This window comes from Enhydra lutris, unplaced genomic scaffold, assembly GCF_002288905.1.
Source record: "Enhydra lutris kenyoni isolate GAN:26980312 unplaced genomic scaffold, ASM228890v2 scaffoldscaffold24, whole genome shotgun sequence".
Classification (NCBI taxonomy): domain Eukaryota; kingdom Metazoa; phylum Chordata; class Mammalia; order Carnivora; family Mustelidae; genus Enhydra; species Enhydra lutris.
Genome location: NW_019154108.1, coordinates 28,589,448 through 28,608,951, shown reverse-complemented (window position 1 = coordinate 28,608,951; position 19,504 = coordinate 28,589,448). Strand labels below are relative to the sequence as shown.

Sequence of the window (19,504 nt, the reverse complement as noted above, 5' to 3'; positions counted from 1 at the left end):
ACCTGCTTCTCCCTCTCCCTCTGCTGCTCCCCCAGCTTATGCTCTCTCTCTCTGTCAAATAAATACATAAAATCTTAAAAAAGAAAAAAATGAAAGCTGTTAGATGCCTTGCTAAAATTCAGCTAAAATTCGGAACTTGGAAAATCAAGCTGGGGGATTCTCACTGCAAAGAGGAAAGACTTGGAAGTTATGAGAAAATTGAAACAAGGACTAAACCCAGAATTTCAAAAATTTGTTTAAAAGGGTGCCAAGGGACGCCTGGGTGGCTCAGTTGGTTAAGCAGCTGCCTTCGGCTCGGGTCATGATCCCGGCATCCTGGGATCGAGTCCCACATCGGGCTCCTTGCTTGGCGGGGAGCCTGCTTCTCCCTCTGCCTCTGCCTGCCATTCTGTCTGCCTGTGCTCGCTCTCTCTCCCTCTCTCTCTCTCTGACAAATAAATAAATAAAATCTTTTAAAAAAATAAATAAATAAATAAAAGGGTGCCAAAAGGAGAAGAGAAACCAAGGGGAGAGAATAATCAAAGAGGTGATGGAAGAAAGACGGCAATCTTCTGATCATGAAAGCTCCAACAAGTGCTGAACGGGAGGATTCTTTTTTTATTGTTTTTATATTTAAAATTTTTTTATTTTTTAAGTTATGTCTCCCACCCAACATGGGACTCAAACTCATGACCCCAAGAACAAGAGTTCTATGCTCTACCAACCGAGTCAGCCAGGTACCCCGATAATTTTTTAAAGATTTATTTATTTGAGAAAGAGAGAGAGAGCGCACACACAAGTGAGGGGAGGGGCAGAATAAGAGAACCCTCGCACTGAGCTGGATGTGGGGCTCGGTCTCACAATCCTGAGATCATGACCTGAGCCAAAACCAAGAATCAGATACTTAACTGATAGAGACACCCAGGCGCCCCCCAATTTTTTTTTTTTTTTAAGTCACACCTAGACACATTCTGGTAAAAATTCAGAACTCTGAGGAGAAAATCCTATAAGCCTCTAAACAGAAAAAAGTCACCTACAAAAGCACAAGTAAAGGGGTGCCTGGGTGGCTCAGTCGGTTAAGTATCTGCCTTCGGCTCAGGCGATGATCCCGGGGTCCTGAGATCCAGTCCTGCATCGGGCTCCCTGCTCATTAGGGAGCCTGCGTCTGCCTCTTCCTCTGCTATTCTCCCTGCTTATGCTTTCTCTTGCTCTCTCTCCCGCCCTCTGTCAAATTAACAAACAAAATCTTAAAAAAAAAAATAAAAGTACAAATAAAATCAGACTTGTATCATCAATGCTGAAGACAGATGGCAATATTTTAAGAAAATAGTTTTGGACAGTGAACAGATTAATTATGGGGCACCTGGGTGGCTCAGTGGATTAGAGCCTCTGCCTTCAGCTCAGGTCATGATCCCAGGGTCCTGGGATCGAGCCCCGAGTCGGGCTCTCTGCTCGGCAGGGAGCCTGCTTCCTCCTCTCTCTCTCTGCCTGCCTCTCTGCCTACTTGTGATCTCTGTCTGTCAAATAAATAAATAAAATCTTAAAAAAAAAAGAAAAGATTAATTATGAGAGCAAAATACAAAGACTTTTGCATGTGTAAGCCCATACATCACCTATGGAAAAAAATTAGTTATGGGCATAATCTAGCATGATAAAAAGGAAAGCAAAAAGGAGACTCACATGGGACTCCATGGGTAGATGAGGAATAAAAGGGTAGATGAGGAATAAAAGCTGAAGGAAGAGAGGTAGCTTAAAAAACATTTTTTAAATTAATCCATTTGACTGTTTGATTTAGAAGAGTCTCAAGTAGTAGATGTTTAATGATACTCATCTATTTTCTTTGTGATGGGTTGAATCAAATGATAAATTCTACAGTGAATGATATTTATATAACCATAACAAAGTAAACGTTTTTTGGTTTTCCATGTATGGAGTCGTTGAAAAGAATGAAGACATAATTACACTTACGGAATAAAATATAAATGTTATAAACCTTTACTCTGTAAAAATAATAGCTCCAAAAATTTAAGATGGGGAGAAAAAGAATGGCTTTTAGCCCTAAAAGCAATATTCTAATCTCTTTGTACCTCATGGCAGAGAGCAAATAAAGGCTGTTTAGAGATAATAAATCAAGAATAAAATACATGTGCACCTTATTAAAACTATTATGGCAAACAGTAGAAGAATTAACACAAGAATGGTTACTATAGGGATGCCTGTCTTCAGCTCAGGTCATGACCCCAGAGTCCTGGGATCAAGTCCTGCATCGGGCCTCCTTGCTCAGCGGGGAGCCTATATCTCTCTCTGCCTGCTGCGCTTACTCTTCTCTCTCTGTCTCTGACAAATAAATAAATAAAATCTTTAAAAAAAAAAAAAAAAGACTGGTTACACTGGGGCTGTTTCTGGGAAGTGGTAGCATGGAGGGCTGGGAGGAATACTTTCCTTCTTGCATTTTATTACTTCTGAGTTGTAAAATTCTGCATGATTCTTCTTTTAACATCTTTTCTGTGCTCTCTTTACATATATATTTTTGGATTCAAAGACCTTACCCCTTCGGGCCATGACGAGCCACTGAATGTTCTTTTTTTTTTTTTTTTCCCTCTCTCTCTCTCTCTCTCTTTTTTTTAGGTAGGCTCCATATCCAATGTGGAGAGCCCAACGCAGGTTTGAACTCACAACCCAGAGACCAAAACCTGAGCTGAGATCAAGAATCTGACTCAGCTTAAGCAACTGAGCTGCGCAGGTGCCCAGCTACTGAATAGTCTCAAGCAGAAAGTCACATGTGAATCTTGAAATGTTACTTGTTTGCAGAGGGTCCTGTCTGGACAGCCTGGCAGGAGGGAACTGAGTCAGGAGGTGAGTCACTCCATCTTCGAGCGCCTGGAATGCTCATGTCCTTATCTCCCCCTTGGTACTTACCTCACGCTGCCTAGAAATAAGGAGGATCTTGAATGATTAAACAAACAAACAAACAAACAAACAAACAAGCAAATACTACTACTCAGCCATTCTTCAGCACCAGCATTACAAGGTTTCACTGTCAAATCTTTGTTCTCTTTCCCTCTCTCTTCCTCTCCACTTCAGACCTAGGCTTTCTTTGAAGACTCATGTGAGTTCTGATTCCTGCATGAAGCCTTTTCCAACTTGCCCTCTCCTTCAGAGAGTGTTACAAAGGCAGATGAATCTCTAGTTAGCATTCAGAAAATAAAAACACAAGGTAGATTTGCTTCTGTGCCAATTATAAAGGAGTTTGATAAAGATACCTGACATTTAGAGAGCAAAGACTGACCTCTGTAACACCTCTCATAGCATAATGAACAACTGAATCTCCTTCACTTACCACAGTGGATGGGTTGGGCCAAATACATATGGAAGTAGTCCTCTTTTTTCTTTTTAAGATTTCATTTATTTATTTGACATGGGGAGCGGGGGAGATCACAAGTAGGGAGAGAGGCGGAGTAGGGGGTGGTGAAGCAGGCTCCCCACTGAGCAGAGAGCCCAATGCGGGGGCTTGATCCGAGGACTCTGAGGCCATGACCTGAGCCGAAGGCACAGGCTTAACCCACTGAGCCACCCAGGTACCCCACAGAAGTAGCCTTTAAAGATACATGACTTTACTCAAGGAATTGTTTTCCCAATCTTGTCTCTCACCTGGTATATTGATTCTTGGCTGGAAATATGTTTTATTAAAAACTTGGTATCCTCTTGGCTTTTGACATAACCTTTCGTAATGCCATACATCAAGCGGAGACGCTTTTTAATCTGCACATCTACGATATTTATCAGTAGTGGGATTATTATCTGGAACAACGAAGAGAAAAACAAGTCTGAAAATCTGATGTGGAAAAGCACCCTCCAAGGCAGGCGTTCTCAAAGTGTCATCTTGGGGAGAAGTGGCACTACCCAGAGACTTGTTAGAAATGCAAATTCTCCGCCGCCTCTCCCCCCACCCAGACCTGCTGAACTGGAAATTCTGGGGGCGAGGCTCAGAAATCAGCATCTTAAGAAGTCCTCCAGGTGATTCTCTGCGCACTCAAGTTTGAGAGCCATTCTTTAAAGAAATGAAAGGTCAATGACTCAGTAACCGTCTCTGTAGATTTAAGGAGGAGTCCCCACCGCTGCCTTTATCCCCCATTCTCCACACCCCCCTATTTCAGGAGACTAGAGGGGTGGTCGGTCCCCTAACCTGCATGATAGTCACTGACCAAATCAATCATCCCTCTGCCCCTCAGTTTCTTGACTTGCAGGATAAGGAAAATAGGATATTTAAAGATTTTATTTATTAGTCAGAGAGAGAGAGCGAGCACAGGCAGACACAATGGCAGGCAGAGTCAGAGGGCGAAGCAGGCTCCCGGCCGAGCAAGGAGCCCAATGTGGGACTCGATCCCAGGTCGCCAGGATCATGACCTGAGCCGAAGGCAGCCGCTTAACTAACTGAGCCACCCAGGCGTCCCAGGAAAATGGGATATTAAAGATACTTCTTAGCTCTAAATTTCTCAAATCATAAGCTGAGGCAAGAGAGTGTAGTGACTGAAGAGAAGGGAGTATTAAATCAAATTTTCTGAGGTTCAAGTACTAGCTCTCCTATTCACCAGCTCTATGACCTTGAGGAAGTTACTTGTGACCTAAGGACTCTGTCTCCTCATCTGTACGACGGCGGTAATAATATTTAAGTACTCAAAGGCCAACGGAGCAGCCCCTCACAACGGATACAGTCAATCACAGAGAGAATCAGGTCAGAATGCAAGGCAGATGGTGAGGAAACAGGTCACAGAAGAGGGAGGTGAGAAGAGCGAAATAACGTCATAGCAAAGGAATTACAAGAGCAGAGAAAGAAGAGATTTTTAGCTGCTATTACAGTTGTGTCACTTTGGTCAGAGGGAGAGATAGTAAAGGGGATTTTTACAAAGTGTTATTCCGTGATGCACTGAATCCCCCTGAGCTGTTCCTAAGAGGATCTAAAGTAAAAATCTCCAATATTCTTCCAAGCTCTCCAATACAGATTTCATTCGAAAGTCACACTGTGCTGAGACTGGCTATTAGAGCGCCTCATTTGACATAGTGGGAACACCTGGTTCACAGGGCTATTGCAATAATTTCATTAAATAATGTATGTCAAGGGCTCTGCACAGTCCTGGAACATAGTAAGTGCTCAATAGAAAAAGTTAATCCTGATTATATTAATTCCTCACGCATATTTCATGGAGATTTGTCAAAGTGTGCTGGACAGAAGTAGCAACTGGTTCACACTCTTAACTTCCCTCAGAGAGATACTTCACAAAGTATTACTTCTACAATAATTATTTTACCTTCATCTGCATTCAATCTCTATATAAAAAATGATTACCAGGGACGCCTGGGTGGCTCAGTTGGTTAAGCAGCTGCCTTCGGCTCGGGTCATGATCCCAGCGTCCTGGGATCGAGTCCCACATCGGGCTCCTTGCTCGTCAGGGAGCCTGCTTCTCCCTCTACCTCTGCCTGCCATTCTGTCTGCCTGTGCTCGCTCTCTCTCCCTCTCTCTCTCTCTGACAAATAAATAAATAAATAAAATCTTTAAAAAAAAAAAAATGATTACCAAAGAAGCTTCTCCCTTCCATTTTAAGACAGCCTCATACTACATATCCTGATTTCTAGCATACTTTGTGTTATGGAAGGGTTATGCCTTATGTAGACCCTCGGCTGTAAGCTCAAAAAAGCAAAAATCACTAATAATAAAAATTACCCCTTACAACAACATTTTTATGTATGAAACAAAACAACATTTTATGTATAGTAACACTTTCGAACACCAAAGCTTGGTAACACTGATACAGAATCAAGGAAGGAACTGATAATAAAGTCTACAAGTGCAAGTCTGAGCATTCAAACAAGTCTGCCTGCCTTTAAGAGGACTATGAAATCTCATGGAGAAAGATAATAGAGGATTCTTTGGTCACCAGGGTTGTCAGCAGTTTTTTTTTTGTTGTTTTTTTTTTAACATTAATCCTGGGGCACCTGGGTGGCTCAGTGGGTTAAAGCCTCTGCCTTCTGCTCAGGTCATGTTCCCAGGGTCCTGGGATCCAGCCCCACATCTGGCTCTCTGCTCAGCCGGGAGCCTGCTTCCCTTCCTCTCTCTGCCTACTTGTGATCTGTCAAATAAATAAATAAAATCTTAAAAAAAAATTAATCCTTCATAACGTCAACTGATACCAATAAACTTGTTTAACATAGGAATTAAACAACTCACACACAAAAAATAGAGTGGCAAATGAAACCACCTAAAGCTCCCAAGTTAAAAGCTTATGTAAGGCAACTTCATTGGAAGAAAGCCTCGCCCCATGCGCCACTCATCCCCACCCTAACAGGTCAGGTCGCTGGTGCCTGGGGTCAGCTTCGGGTGGAGTCCCTTCCTCCTCCCCAATTGTCTAGTGTTCCCGGGGCCTCCCCCCTCCCACCACCCCACCCCACTCCACTCCACCCCACCCCCCCCCCACCCCGTGCTGTGGCCGTGCCCCGGGGGTAGGGGGTGCAGAATGGTGCTCCCGGTTCAACCTCCGACTCCGGGTTTGCATGGAAGAATCCTCTTTCCACGATGCCACTGGGCAACGTGGCGTGGGGGAAAGGAGGACGGTGGAGGAGTCCCCGCCCGAGACTCTTGGTCGGCCTCCCTACCCCAGGCGTCACTCAGTGATCATGGGTAGAGAGAACTGTTTCCAAAAAAAAAAGCTGACTGAAAATCTGAAAATCTACCTTCAGAATCAAAACTGTGGAAAGAAGGAATAGTAGCTGTTACAGAGACTGAAGGCCACAGCAGAATTAAGTTCCGTAGGCAGTATGCAATATAAAAGTGGCCTGTAGAGAAAATATTTTCATGCTTCTGCACTGTTAGGCCCTTCTGAGCAAATTTTACTAAAACCCAGGGAGCTTGTTTCTGAGTCACCGTGCTTCAAGTGGCACCAACATTTTCGTTCTTTCACTCGACAAGTATTTGATTAAGAACTTACTATATGCTAGGCGCCATTCTAGAGTTCTCGGTTACCTCAGTGACCAAACCAAAGATCGCTGCCTCATGGAGAGTACGTGCCACAACAGTACAAAGGTAGTAAGTGCTATGAGGAAAAACTAAACCTTAAGCAGGTGGAGGGGGGTCAGGAAGCTGGTATGTGCCAGGGAGCAGGTTGTCATTTCACACAGGGTGATCAGGGAAGGTATTCTCTCTGAGAAGCTGAGAGGGTAAACCAGGCAGACGCCTATAGAGACAGCATTCCAGAAAAGACAGCTCCTTCTCTTGTTTCCTTCGAAATAATGAGGTTTCTTAACACATTTAACAAACAGTGTGGGGAAAACAACAACAACAACATTTGGAAGCGTGATGTTTTACCTTGACGAAAGGAATAAACCTAATTATTCTGAAATATCCCAGTATTACTGTAATCTGAATAAGAACGAAGTTGTCTGGTCTCAGTTTGACAAAGTATAAACAAAAGAGGTCAACGATTCCAAGAAGCATGATAAGAAAGTCCAAAGTATTCCAATATTGATCAAAATACTTCCTTTTCAAAATGATTATCTATTTAGAAGACAAACAGAACGTATGTTATTTCTTTTTTTTTTTTTTAAGATTTTATTTAATTATTTGTCAGAGAGAGAGAGGGAGAGAGAGCAAGCACAGGCAGACAGAATGGCAGGCAGAGGCAGAGGGAGAAGCAGGCTCCCTGCTGAGCAAGGAGCCCGATGTGGGACTCGATCCCAGGACTCTGGGATCATGACCTGAGCCGAAGGCAGCTGCTTAACCAACTGAGCCACCCAGGCGTCCCAGAACGTATGTTATTTCATAGCACCTATACAACGATGGGGGAGGGGATGTGTCTTCAAAATTAACACTTCAATCCTCAACTACAAATGAGTTGTACTCCAAAAGTTGAGTTTTAAGTTATTCATTTGGAATTAAAAAAAAATTTTTTTTAATCTCCAACATCAAAATCATAATTTGATTCAAAATAATTCATTTATAATCTTGTATTTATTATTATTTATTAAAATAATTCATTTATAACCTATAAATGAAGTTGAAATTCTGGAAACAAGCAATTAAAAATAGCAATACACAGAGTCATTGCAACACTATTAATAATGAAATATGAAAACAGTAATGTTGACAAATCATCTTCAAACCATTTATCCTAAAAAGCAGTTCTCATCTTATGACAAGGACCTAGCAAACCAGTTTGGATTTATTCACTTACTTGCTTTTTGCACCATTACAGAAAGTATCTGAGAGAAATAACCCTTTGTATTTTCCACCTGGATTCCCATTTGTCTTCATGTCTTTGGGATTCTCTCCACTTTTATGATACTTATTTTACCTGATACCCAAGACCATGACTATTATACCGATTTCATTATTAAACTCAGAAACTTCAAAGAAGATTACTAAAATTCCAGGATCCTATCAACTATTATATCAAATGGCTTCTAGTACCAAATTATTTCAGTATGACACAGATAGATTCAAAGATATCTGAATTGTTCTTTTCACTGGATACACCTTATTTTAAACAGTACCTTCAGTGCTGATCGAAATATGTATAAAAATACATAATAGTAGTTTACTGATAAAAGTGCTGACACATTTAACTCTCTTGCCATTGGCCACAGATGTATTATCATAGGATAAATGTACATTACTGTTATAACATGTCCCGCATATTCAAATTCTTCTGAAAATACTGTGTGATGTACAAAAAGCAGAAATGTATTATTCCTGGGGAAAAAAGAGATCAATAAAATGTTAGATCACTTTAAAAATATAACAACTGAAAAAAATATATAACAACTGAGATCTGAAGTTCAACATTTGCTTTAACAAATCATTAACATTAATTTTTTTTAAAGATTTTATTTATTTATTTGACAGAGAGAGATCACAAGTAGGCAGAACAGCAGGCAGAGAGAGAGAGAGGAGGAAGCAGGCTCCTTGCCAAGCAGAGAGCCCGATGTGGGGCTGGATCCCAGGACCCTGAGATCATGACCTGAGCCGAAAGCGGAGGCTTAACCCACTGAGCCACCCAGGTGCCCTCACTAACATTAATTTGAAGAGGAATATAAAAATATAAAATAAATAAGCAGAAACCTAAAGCATACTTTCTGTATATAATAATCATCAAAGAGAAAGATAAAAATATAGCTCTTATTAATTAATCAGAATGGGGAGCATTTTTTTAAATCAAGGCTAATAGCACAGAAGAAACAAGGCAAAGATTCATTCATCAAAAGCAAGAAACAAATAAATACAGAGAAAAACATCAGCATCACTTAAAAGTAAGAATAGGAAAAAATACTCTATTCAGTAATTACCATGATATATTTAAAAAAAAAAGATTTTATTTATTTATTTGACAGAAAGAGAGATCACAAGTAGGCAAAGAGGCAGGCAGAGTGAGAGGGGGAAGCAGGCTCTCTGCTCAGCGGAGAGCCCGATGCAGGGCTCGATCCCAGGACCCTGAGATCATGACCTGAGCCAAAGGCAGAGGCTTAACCCACTGAGCCACCCAGGTGCCCCTGTATTTTTTTTTTTTTTAATTTTCCAATCCATCCTAAGTAGAGCCTAACAAAAAGTGGTTATCTACATATATGTCAAGACCCTAGGGTTTTAATTCCTTATATTTCTCTTTAAACTTAATACATGGGGAAAAGTTAAGAAACTATCAGGATTTGTTATGAAAGGTATGTCAGCGCCCACTTAAAATTTAGTAGCATGAATTTTTCTCGTATTTCTCATTTTTATATCTTTTGTTAATAGAAAAACTTTGTCTTCCTGTTTTTTAAAGTATATAAGTTCACAACTCATAATAAGTTAAGTAAAACTTCACAAGTTAAGTAAATCCGTATCTTGCAATAATTTGGAAAATTGATTACAGGTATTATTAAGGCTCTGTTGTGTTTTTGCTAGTTATGGATATCAACAGAGCTGCCCCATGGCACAGATGAAATGGAGAGGAAAATATAGGCCATGAGTTTGATACTTCTTTCCCCTCCCTGCTCAATGTTATACCCAGAAGCACATGAAAGCATTCTAGTTTGTACTATGACCTTAAGATATGGCAATTACCACTTAAAAGAGTCCAAACATGACCAGTCTTTGCTTCTCCTTTCCTACTCACTCCCTAACAGAGGTATCAACAAAAGTCGCTCAAACAACCCAACAAAGAGAGAGATGCAAGTGCTCTGCTCCTTCCCTCACCACTTGATCAATAAGAGCTGACCATAATATTAATTAATTTTTTTAATAAGGAAACTTAATGTAATCAATGCTGACAGGGTAGAAGCGGTGATATTTTTAGGTATATTGCTATTAAAGGTTTATAGTACTTACCCATATAGAAAAAGAGGTGCCTTATCTTTATGATATTCCAAGACAGTTAACATGTTTTTAAACTTCATAAGCCAGCTTCTAGCTCTTACATAAGTTGAAACATCATAAATACTCATGAATCTAACAGAGAAAAATATACATATATGTTAAAATAAAAATCAAGTGCTATACTTCTGGGTAATATAAAAAGGGAACTCCCTTTTATATTAAAATATATATTAAAAATGCTCTGTCCTGAACCTCTGTATCGATCTATCGACCCACCCATGGTCATGTACAGGAAACCCCTGTTGCCTGTCCCTGGAACCATTCTTGACTTGACATAGAACATAATTAAAGTTTCTCCAGACCAGTTCTTTGGGGTTCAGAATCAAGCTCCCCTTTGTCATGCCTTCCCTAGCTCCAGCCTCTCCAAGGCCCTGAAGGCCCTACCCTTCCCAAACTTTAGGAACTGATGTTAGATCTCCCAGAGAGATTATCAGACTGCTGAAATGTTGACTACCACCTGGCAGGACTTCCTGTCATTGTTGCCCCCACAAACTTTGTCTTGGATCACCCATTAGCAAATGCTTGCCAGGACTATGACCGGATACAGACATATCTCCAAGACATTTGAACTTTTCCCATCAAATTTAATTGTATCTCCCAGGTCCATCAGAAGGATCAGTTCCTTCAAGCCTGGCTGCACCTGACTAATGGCAGGTTCCAGGTTTCCCTACCTACCCTATCCAGTAACTTACTAAATATGATATAAAGAAAAGATAAATACAACAGCGTATGAAATTACATAGGTTGTCTTTCATGGCTCCCCTAGTCTCTTATCTAATTACACTGTAGTCAGATCTTCCACCAGAATCTCCTAATGACACCAAAGTTATGGACCTTCCGGGGAAAAATGTAAATAAGTCAAAATAAGTAGATGGATGGATGGATGGATGGATGGAATGATGGAGATAGGTGAAATAAATAGATTGATCAATCTGGATATTTAACTCTCAGTTTGATTTTTTTTCTACCATATACCCATTTGATTCTGGAAATAACAACTTAAGAAGTATTATACTTACTTTCCTTGGATGGGGCAATAGCTTTTGCTTGCACCAATTAATATGCGGGCCGCCTCTACACTGAGGATTCCATCATAACACTGTTTTTCAAAGCTGCTCTAAACACACAATTTTAAAAAAACCATTAAAAAGGACCCAAAAAATACATAACATAATATATTCTGCTTTACCTTTACATAGGCCTCATTATGATTATTGAATTCATTGTAGGAAAATATACTTTTACCAGAAAAATCTTGTAGCAACAAACCCCCCCCAAATTCATTCAATTTAAATATTTACTGAATATTCGTTTTTTTGCAAAGTCCTATCCTGGATGCAATAAAAGATACCAAGTTTCCTAGCTTCAGAAACTCAAAATCTGTACAAGTCAAAGAGTTTTCTTCAGTAATATAAATAGCATCATAGCATCATCTTTCTGCAGCAGGATGGTGCAAAGTATTAATTCAAAGGTTAACTAATCATCTCACCCTCTTAAAAAACTACCAAGAGAGAAAAGTAAATTGTGTTCTTTTGCTTCCTTTTTGCTAGGTTTATTGTGATATAGTTGACATATAACATTGTGTAAGTTTAAGGTGTACAGTGTGATGATTTGTACACTTGTATATATTGCAGAATGGTTACATGACAAGATTAGTTAACACATCCATTACCTCACATAATTACAACTTTTTTGTGTGTGATTCTGTGTGATTTAAGATCCACTCTCTTAGCAACAATCAAGTATGTAATATAGAATTGTTATAGTCACCGTGCTGTATATTAGAGCCCCAGAACTTACTCATCTTATAACTTATAACAAAGTTTGTACACTTTGATTAATATCTCCTCTACTCCCCTACCTCCCAACCCCTGGAAACCACCATTTCGCTCTGTTTCTGTAAGTTTGGCTTTTTTTTTTTTTTTTTTTTTAAGATTCCACACATACATGAAATCATACAGTATTTATCTTTCTCTGTCTGACTTATGTTACCTAGCATAAGGTCCTCAAATCACAGATGGCTGTTCTGTGGTTGAATAATTCCATTAGATAGGTAGATGATAGATAGATAGATAGATAGATAGATAGATTGATAGATAGATAATAGATAGTTATAGATAGATAGATAGATAACATTTTCTTTGTTCATCTATCAGGGGGGACACTTAGGTTTTTTCCATGTCTTTGCTATTGTGAATAATGCTGAAAGAAACACAGGAGCACATGATCTCTTTGAGATCCTATTATCATTTCCTTCTGACATATACCAAGAGGTGGGGTTGCTAGAAGATATGATAGTTCCAGCTTTAATTCTTTGAGGAATGTTTATATCAATTTCTGTAGTGACAGTACCAATTTACATTCCTACCAACAGTGCACAAGAGTTTCCGTTTCTCCACATCCTAGCCAACATGTTATTTCCTGTGTTTGGGGGGAGAGTCAGTCTAACAGATGTGATGTGATATCTCGTTATACTTTTCAAGTTTTTATTTTGGTCACCCGGTAGTCATCACAAGTGCATTCCTTAAACTCCATCACCATTACGTTCATGTTCCCACCCACCTCCCCCCCAGTTTGTTCTCTACAGTTCTGTTCTTGGTTTGTCTCTATCTCTCTCTATTTTCCCTTGGCTTGTTTTGTTTCTTAAATTCCACATATGAGTGAAATTATATGGTATTTGTCTCTCTCTGACTCACTTGCTTCACTGGCATTATCCTCTCCAGCTCCATCCACATCATTGCAACGTTGTACCAATTCTTTAACCGTTCACCAATTGATGGACACTTGGGCTGCTTCCATATCTTAGTTATTATAAATAATACTGCTATAAACATGGGAGTGCATGTATCCCTTTAAATTAGGGGTTTTGTATTCTTTGGGTAAATACCCAGTAGTGTGTTTCCTGGATTAGAGGATGGTTTTATTTTTAACTTTTGAGGAACCTCCATACTGTTTTCCACAATGGTCACACCAGTTTGCATGCCCACCAACAGTGTAAGAGGGTTCCCCTTTCTCCACATCCTGACCAACACCTGTTATTTCCCGTGTTGTTGATTTTAGCCATTCTGACAGGTGTGAGGGATATTTCTCTGTTGATTTGCATTTCCCTGATGATCAGTGATGATGAACATCTTTTCATGTGTCCGTTTGCCAACTGTATGTCTTGTTTGGATAGATGTCTGTCTTCTGCCCATTTAAAAAAAAAAGATTTTATATATTTATTTGACAGAGAGAGACGCAGAGAGAGGGAACACAGCAGGGGTAGTGGGAGAGGAAGAAGCAGGCTTCCCGCCAAGCAGGAAGCCTGACATGGGCCTCGAACCCAGGACCCTGGGATCATGACCTGAAACAAAAGCAGATGCTTAACGACTGAACCACCCAGGAGCCCTTCTGCCTATTTTTTAATTGGATTATTTGTTTTTTGGGGTGTTGAGTTTTATAAATTCTTTATATTGGGGCGCCTGGGTGGCTCAGTGGGTTAATCCTCTGCCTTTGGCTCAGGTCATGATCTCAGGGTCCTGGGATCAAGCCCTCGATTGGGCTCTCTGCTCAGTGGGGAACCTTTTTTCCCCCACCCCTGTGTGCTGCTCTGCCTACTTGTGATCTCTGTCAAATAAATAAATAAAATCTTAAAAAAAAATAAGTTCTTTATATATCTTGGATATTAACCCTTTATCAGATATGTCATTTGCAATATATCTTCTTCCATTCTGTAGGTTATCATTATAGTTTTGATTAGCATTTCCCTGATGATTAGTTGAATACCTTTACATGTGGTTGGCCACATGTCTTCTTTGGAAAAATGTCTATTCAAGTTCTCTGCCTATTTTTAATCAGATTATTTGCGGGTTTTTTTTTTCTGTTGACTTTTATGAGTTTCTTACATTTTTTGGATATTAACCTCTTACCTGACATATGGTTTGCAAATAATTTCTCCCATGCTATAGGTTGCCTTATCATTTTGTTGACTATATTACTGTCCAGAAGCTTTTTTAGTTGCAGTTGCTTCTGTTCCTTGTGTCTTGGGAAATATATATAAAAATTGGTTGTCAAGACCAATGTCAAGGACCCTTTTCTTTATGTTTTCTTCTAAGAGTTTTATGGTTTCAGTCTTATATCTAAATCTTTAATCCATTTTGAGTTTATTTTGTAAGTGGTGTAAGAGAGAGTTTCAATTTTTTTCTTTTGGATGTGAATACCTAGTTTTCCCACAATTTATTGAAAACACTAACCTTTCCTCATTGATATTTTTCACTCTCCTATCAAATATTAGTTGACCGCACATGCATGGGTTTATTTTGGGGTCTCAACTCTGTTCTGTTGTTCTGTGTGTCTGTTTTTATGCCAGTACTATACTGTTTTGGTTACTATAGCTTTGTAGTATAATTTGAAATCAGGAAGTGTGATGCCTCTAGCTCTGTTCTTTCTCAAAATTGTTTTGGCTCTTCAGGTTCTTTTGTGATTTCATACACATTTTTGGATTGTTTATTCTATTTTCGTGAAAAGGGCCATTGACATTTTGATAGAGATTGCATTGAATCTATAATGGCTTTAGATAATATGGACATTTTAATAATAATGTTTCTGATCCATGAACATATCTTTCCACTTATTTGTGTCTTTTTCAGTAACTTTCATCAGTGTCACATAGTTTTCAGCCTATAGATCTTTCACCCCTTCTAAGTATTTTATTGGTTTTGTTGCTATGTATATGGGATTATTTTCTTTAATTCTTTATCACTGAATGCATTGTTAATAGATTTAAGTACAACTGATACAGGTATGTTGATTTTGTATTCTGCAACTTTACTGAATTCGTTAATTAGTTTTAACAGTTTTTTGGTGGACTCCTTAGGGTTTTCTCTTTTTTTAAGATTTTATTCATTTATTTGAGAGAGAGTGAGAGAATGAGAGAGCATGAGTTGGGGGAGGTGCGAAAGGAGAGGGAGAAGCAGACTCCCAGCTGAGTAGGGAGCCCCCTTCTGGGGTCCAAACCCAGGATACTGTGATCCTGGCCTGAGCCAAAGGCAGCCATTTAATCAACTGAGCCACCCAGGCGCCCCCTAGGGTTTTCTATATATAAGACCATGTCATTTGCAAACAGTTTTATTCCTTCCTTTCTATTGCTCTGACTAGAACATTTAGTACTATGTTGAAAAGGAGTGGTAAGAGTGGACATCCTTGTCTTGTTTGTCATCTTGGAAGAAAGCTTTCAACTTTTCACCACCGAGTATAATGTTAGCTGTGGGTTTTTGCATATGGTCTTCATTATATTGAGGTATATTTCTTCTGTACACAATTTGCTGAGAGTTTTTATCATGAAAGGGTGTGGGATTTTTTCTACATCTATTGAGAAAATCGTATTATTTTTATCCTTCATTCTACCAATGTGGTATTTGACTGATTTGTAAGAGTCTCATGCTCTACCGACTGAGTTAGCCAGGAGCCCTTATTTGACTGATTTACAGATATTAAACCACCCTTGCATCCAAGGGATAAATCCCATTTTATCATGGTTCATAATCTTTTTTTTCTTTTTTAAAGATTTTATTTATTTGACAGAGAGAGATCGATCACAAGTAGGCAGAGAGGCAGGCGGGGGGGTGGGATGGAAGCAGGCTCCTTGCTGAGCGGAGAACCTGATGCAGGGGTCCATCCCAGGACCCTGAGATCACGACCTGGGCCGAAAGCAAAGGCGTAACCCACTAACCCACCCAGATGCCCCGGTTCATAATCCTTTTAAAGTGCTGTTGAATTTCATTTGCTAGTATTGTGTTGAGAATTTTTGCATCTATATTTTTCAAGGGTATTGACTTTTATTTATCTTTTCTTGTAGTGTCCTTATTTGAGTTTGGGAGTTCCCTTCTTTGAATATTTTGAAAGACTTTGAGAAGGATCGGCATAAATTTCTTCTTTAAAACATTTGGTGGGGGGGGGTGCCTGGGTGGCTCAGCGATTTAAGTGTCCAACTCTTGATTTTGGCTCAGGTCATGATCTCAGGGTCATGAAATTGAGCCCCATGTCAGGCTCCATCCATGCTCAGCAGGGAATCTGCTTAAGATTTTCTCCCTTTCTGTCTGCCCCCCTGTTTGCTCTCTCTCTCTCTAAAATAAATAAATAAAAATCTTTTTAAAAAAAGGTTTATTAGAAGGATGCCTGAGTGGCTCAGGGGGTTAAGCTGCTGCCTTTAGCTCAGGTCATGATCCTAGGGTCCTGGGATAGAGTCCCACATCAGGCTCCTTACTCAGCAGGGAGCCTGCTTCTCTCTCTGCCTCTGCCTGCCACTTTGCCGGCTTATATGCACTCTCTCTGACAAATAAATAAATAAAATCTTAAAAAAAAATGTTTATTAGAGTTCACCAGTGAAACCATCTAGTCCTGTGCTTTTCTTTGTTGGGAGGTTTTTATTTTTGATATTATTTAAATTTGAGTTAGTTAACACATAGTGTAATATTAGTTTCAGGAGTAGAATTTAGTGATTCATCAGTTGCATATAACCCCTAATGCTCATCCCAACAAATGTCCTCTTTAATGACCATCACACATTTGTCCCATCCCCGTACCCACCTCCCCTCCAGCAAACCTGTTTGTTCTCTATAGTTAGAAGTCTTTTATGGTTGTCTCCCTATCTGTTCTTATTTTTCCTTCCCTTCCTCTATGTTCATCTGTTTGGTTTCTTAAGTTCCACATATGAGTGAAATCATATATTTGTCTTTCTCTGACTGACTTATTTCACTCAGCATAATACACTCTAGCACCATCCACATCATTGCCAAGGGCAAGATTTCATTCTTTTTGATGGCCGAGTAATATTCCATTGTGTATGTATATACATTTTCTTTATCCATTCATCAGTTGATGGACACTGGGACTCTTTCCATAATTTGGCTATTGTGGACATTGGTGCTATAAATACTGGGGTGCATGTACCCCTTCAAATCAGCATTTTTATATTCTTTGGGTAAATACCTAGTAGTTCAATTGCTGGGTCATAGGGTAGTTCTATTTTTAACTTTGTGAGGAACTTCCATACTGTTTTCCAGATGACTGTACCAGTTTGCAGTCCCACCAACTGTGCAAAAGAGTTCCTCTTCCTCCACATCCTCACCAACATCTGTTGTTTTCTGAGTTGTTAATTTTTAGTCTTTCTGACAGGTGTGAGGTAGTATCTCATTGTGATTTTGATTTGTATTTCCCTGATGATGTGTGAAGTTGAGCATTTTTTCATGTGTCTGTTAGCCATCTGTATGTCTTCTTTGGAGAAATGTCTGTTGACCTCTTCTGCCCATTTCTTAACTGGATCATTTATTGGGGAGGGTGTTGATTTTGATAAATTCTTTATTTTTTTAAAAGATTTTATTTACTTATTTGTCAGAGAGAGGGAGCGAGATTGTGAGCACAAGCAGGGAGAGCAGCAGGCAGTGGGAGAAGCAGGCTCCCTGCTGAGCAAGGAGGCTGATGCAGGACTCGATTCCAGGACACTGGGATCATGACCTGAGCCAAAGGCAGATTCCTTAACTGACTGAGCCACCCAGGTGTCCCGATTTTGATGAATTCTTTACAGATTTTGTACACTAACCCTTTATCAGATATGTCATTCGCAAATGTCTCCTTCCATTCTGTCAGTTGCCTTTTAGTTTTGTTGCTTATTTCCTTCACTGTGCAGAAACTTTTTATCTTGATGAAGTCCCAATAGTTCATTTTTGCTTTTGTTTCCCTTGCTTCTGATGATGTGTCTAGTAAGAAGTTGCTACAGCCAAAGTCAAAGAGATTTCTGCTTTTGTTCTCCTTTAGGATCTTGATAGTTTCTTGTCTCACATTTAGGTCTTTCATCCATTTTGAAGTTATTTTTGTGTATGGTGTAAAAAAGTGGCCCAGTTTTGTTCTTTTGCATGTTGCTGTCCAGTTTTCCCCAAACCACTTGTTGAAGATACTGTATTTTCTCCATTGGATATTCTTTTCTGCTTTGTCAAAGATTGGCTAACCACAGAGTCATGGGTTCATTTCTGGGTTCAGTATTCTGTTCCATTGCTCTATGTGCCTGTTTTGTGCCAGTACCATACTGTCTTGATGATTACAGCTTTGTAACAGCTTGAAGTCTGGGATTGTGTTGCCTCCAGCTTTGCTTTTCTTTTTCAACATTATTTTGGCTATCTGGAGACTTTTAATTTTAGGATTGTTTGTTTTAGTTCTGTGAAAAATGCTAGTGTTATTTTGATTGGGATTGCACTGAATGTGTAGATTGTTTTGGGCGGGAGAGACATTTTAACAATGTTCTTCCAATCCATGAGCATGGAATGCTTTTCCATTTCTTTGTGTCTTCCTCAATTTCTTTCATAAGTTTTCTATAGTTTTCAGAGTACAGATCTTTTCCCTCTTTGGTTGGGTTTATTCCTAGGTATCTTATGGTTTTTTTGTGCAATTGTAAATGGGATTGATTTCTTGATTTCTCCTTCTGCTATTTCATTATTTGTGTATAGAAAGAAAACAGATTTCTGTACATTGATTTTATAGCCCGTGACTTTGCTGAATTCACGTATCCCTTTTAGCAATTCTTTGGTGGAGTCTTTCAGGTTTTCTACATAGAGTTTCATGTCATCTGGAAAGACTGAAAGTTTGAAAATTTGACTTTTTCCTTGCCAATTTGGGTGATTTTAATTTATTTTTTTGGGGGGTCTGATTGCTGAGGCAAGGACTTCCAGTACTATGTTGAACAACAGTGGTGAGAGAGGACATCCCTGTCATGTTCCTGACCTTAGGGGAAAAGCTCTCAGTTTTTCCCCATTAAGTATGATATTAGCTGTGGGTCTTCTGTATATGGCCTTTATGATGTTGAGGTATATTCCTTCTATCCTTACTTTTTTCAGGGTTTTTATCAAGAAAGGATGCTGTAGGGGTATCTGGGTGGCTCAATCAGTTAAGCATCTGCCTTCAGCTCAGTTCATGATCTCAAGGTCTTGGTATTGAGCCCCACGTCTGGCTCTCTGCTCAGTGGGGAGCCTGCTTCTCCCTCTCCTTCTGCTGTTCCCCCATCCCTTCTTGTGCTCTCTCACTCTCAAATAAGTAAATAAATATATATATACACATATATATATGTATATATATATATGTGTGTGTGTGTAT

The 19,504-nt window shown here is 39.5% G+C and overlaps 1 protein-coding gene across 1 annotated transcript in view; it reads right to left on the bottom strand.

Moving 5' to 3' along the window:
• The window catches only part of LOC111150855 (solute carrier family 9 member C2 (putative)), a 102,601-nt gene that overhangs the window by 32,483 nt on the left and 50,614 nt on the right, over positions 1-19,504 (bottom strand). The window contains 5 exon segments of the mRNA XM_022508492.1: positions 3,631-3,780; positions 7,340-7,528; positions 8,524-8,722; positions 10,334-10,453; positions 11,401-11,498. Of these exon segments, the coding sequence (XP_022364200.1) occupies positions 3,631-3,780; positions 7,340-7,528; positions 8,524-8,722; positions 10,334-10,453; positions 11,401-11,498 (756 nt within the window).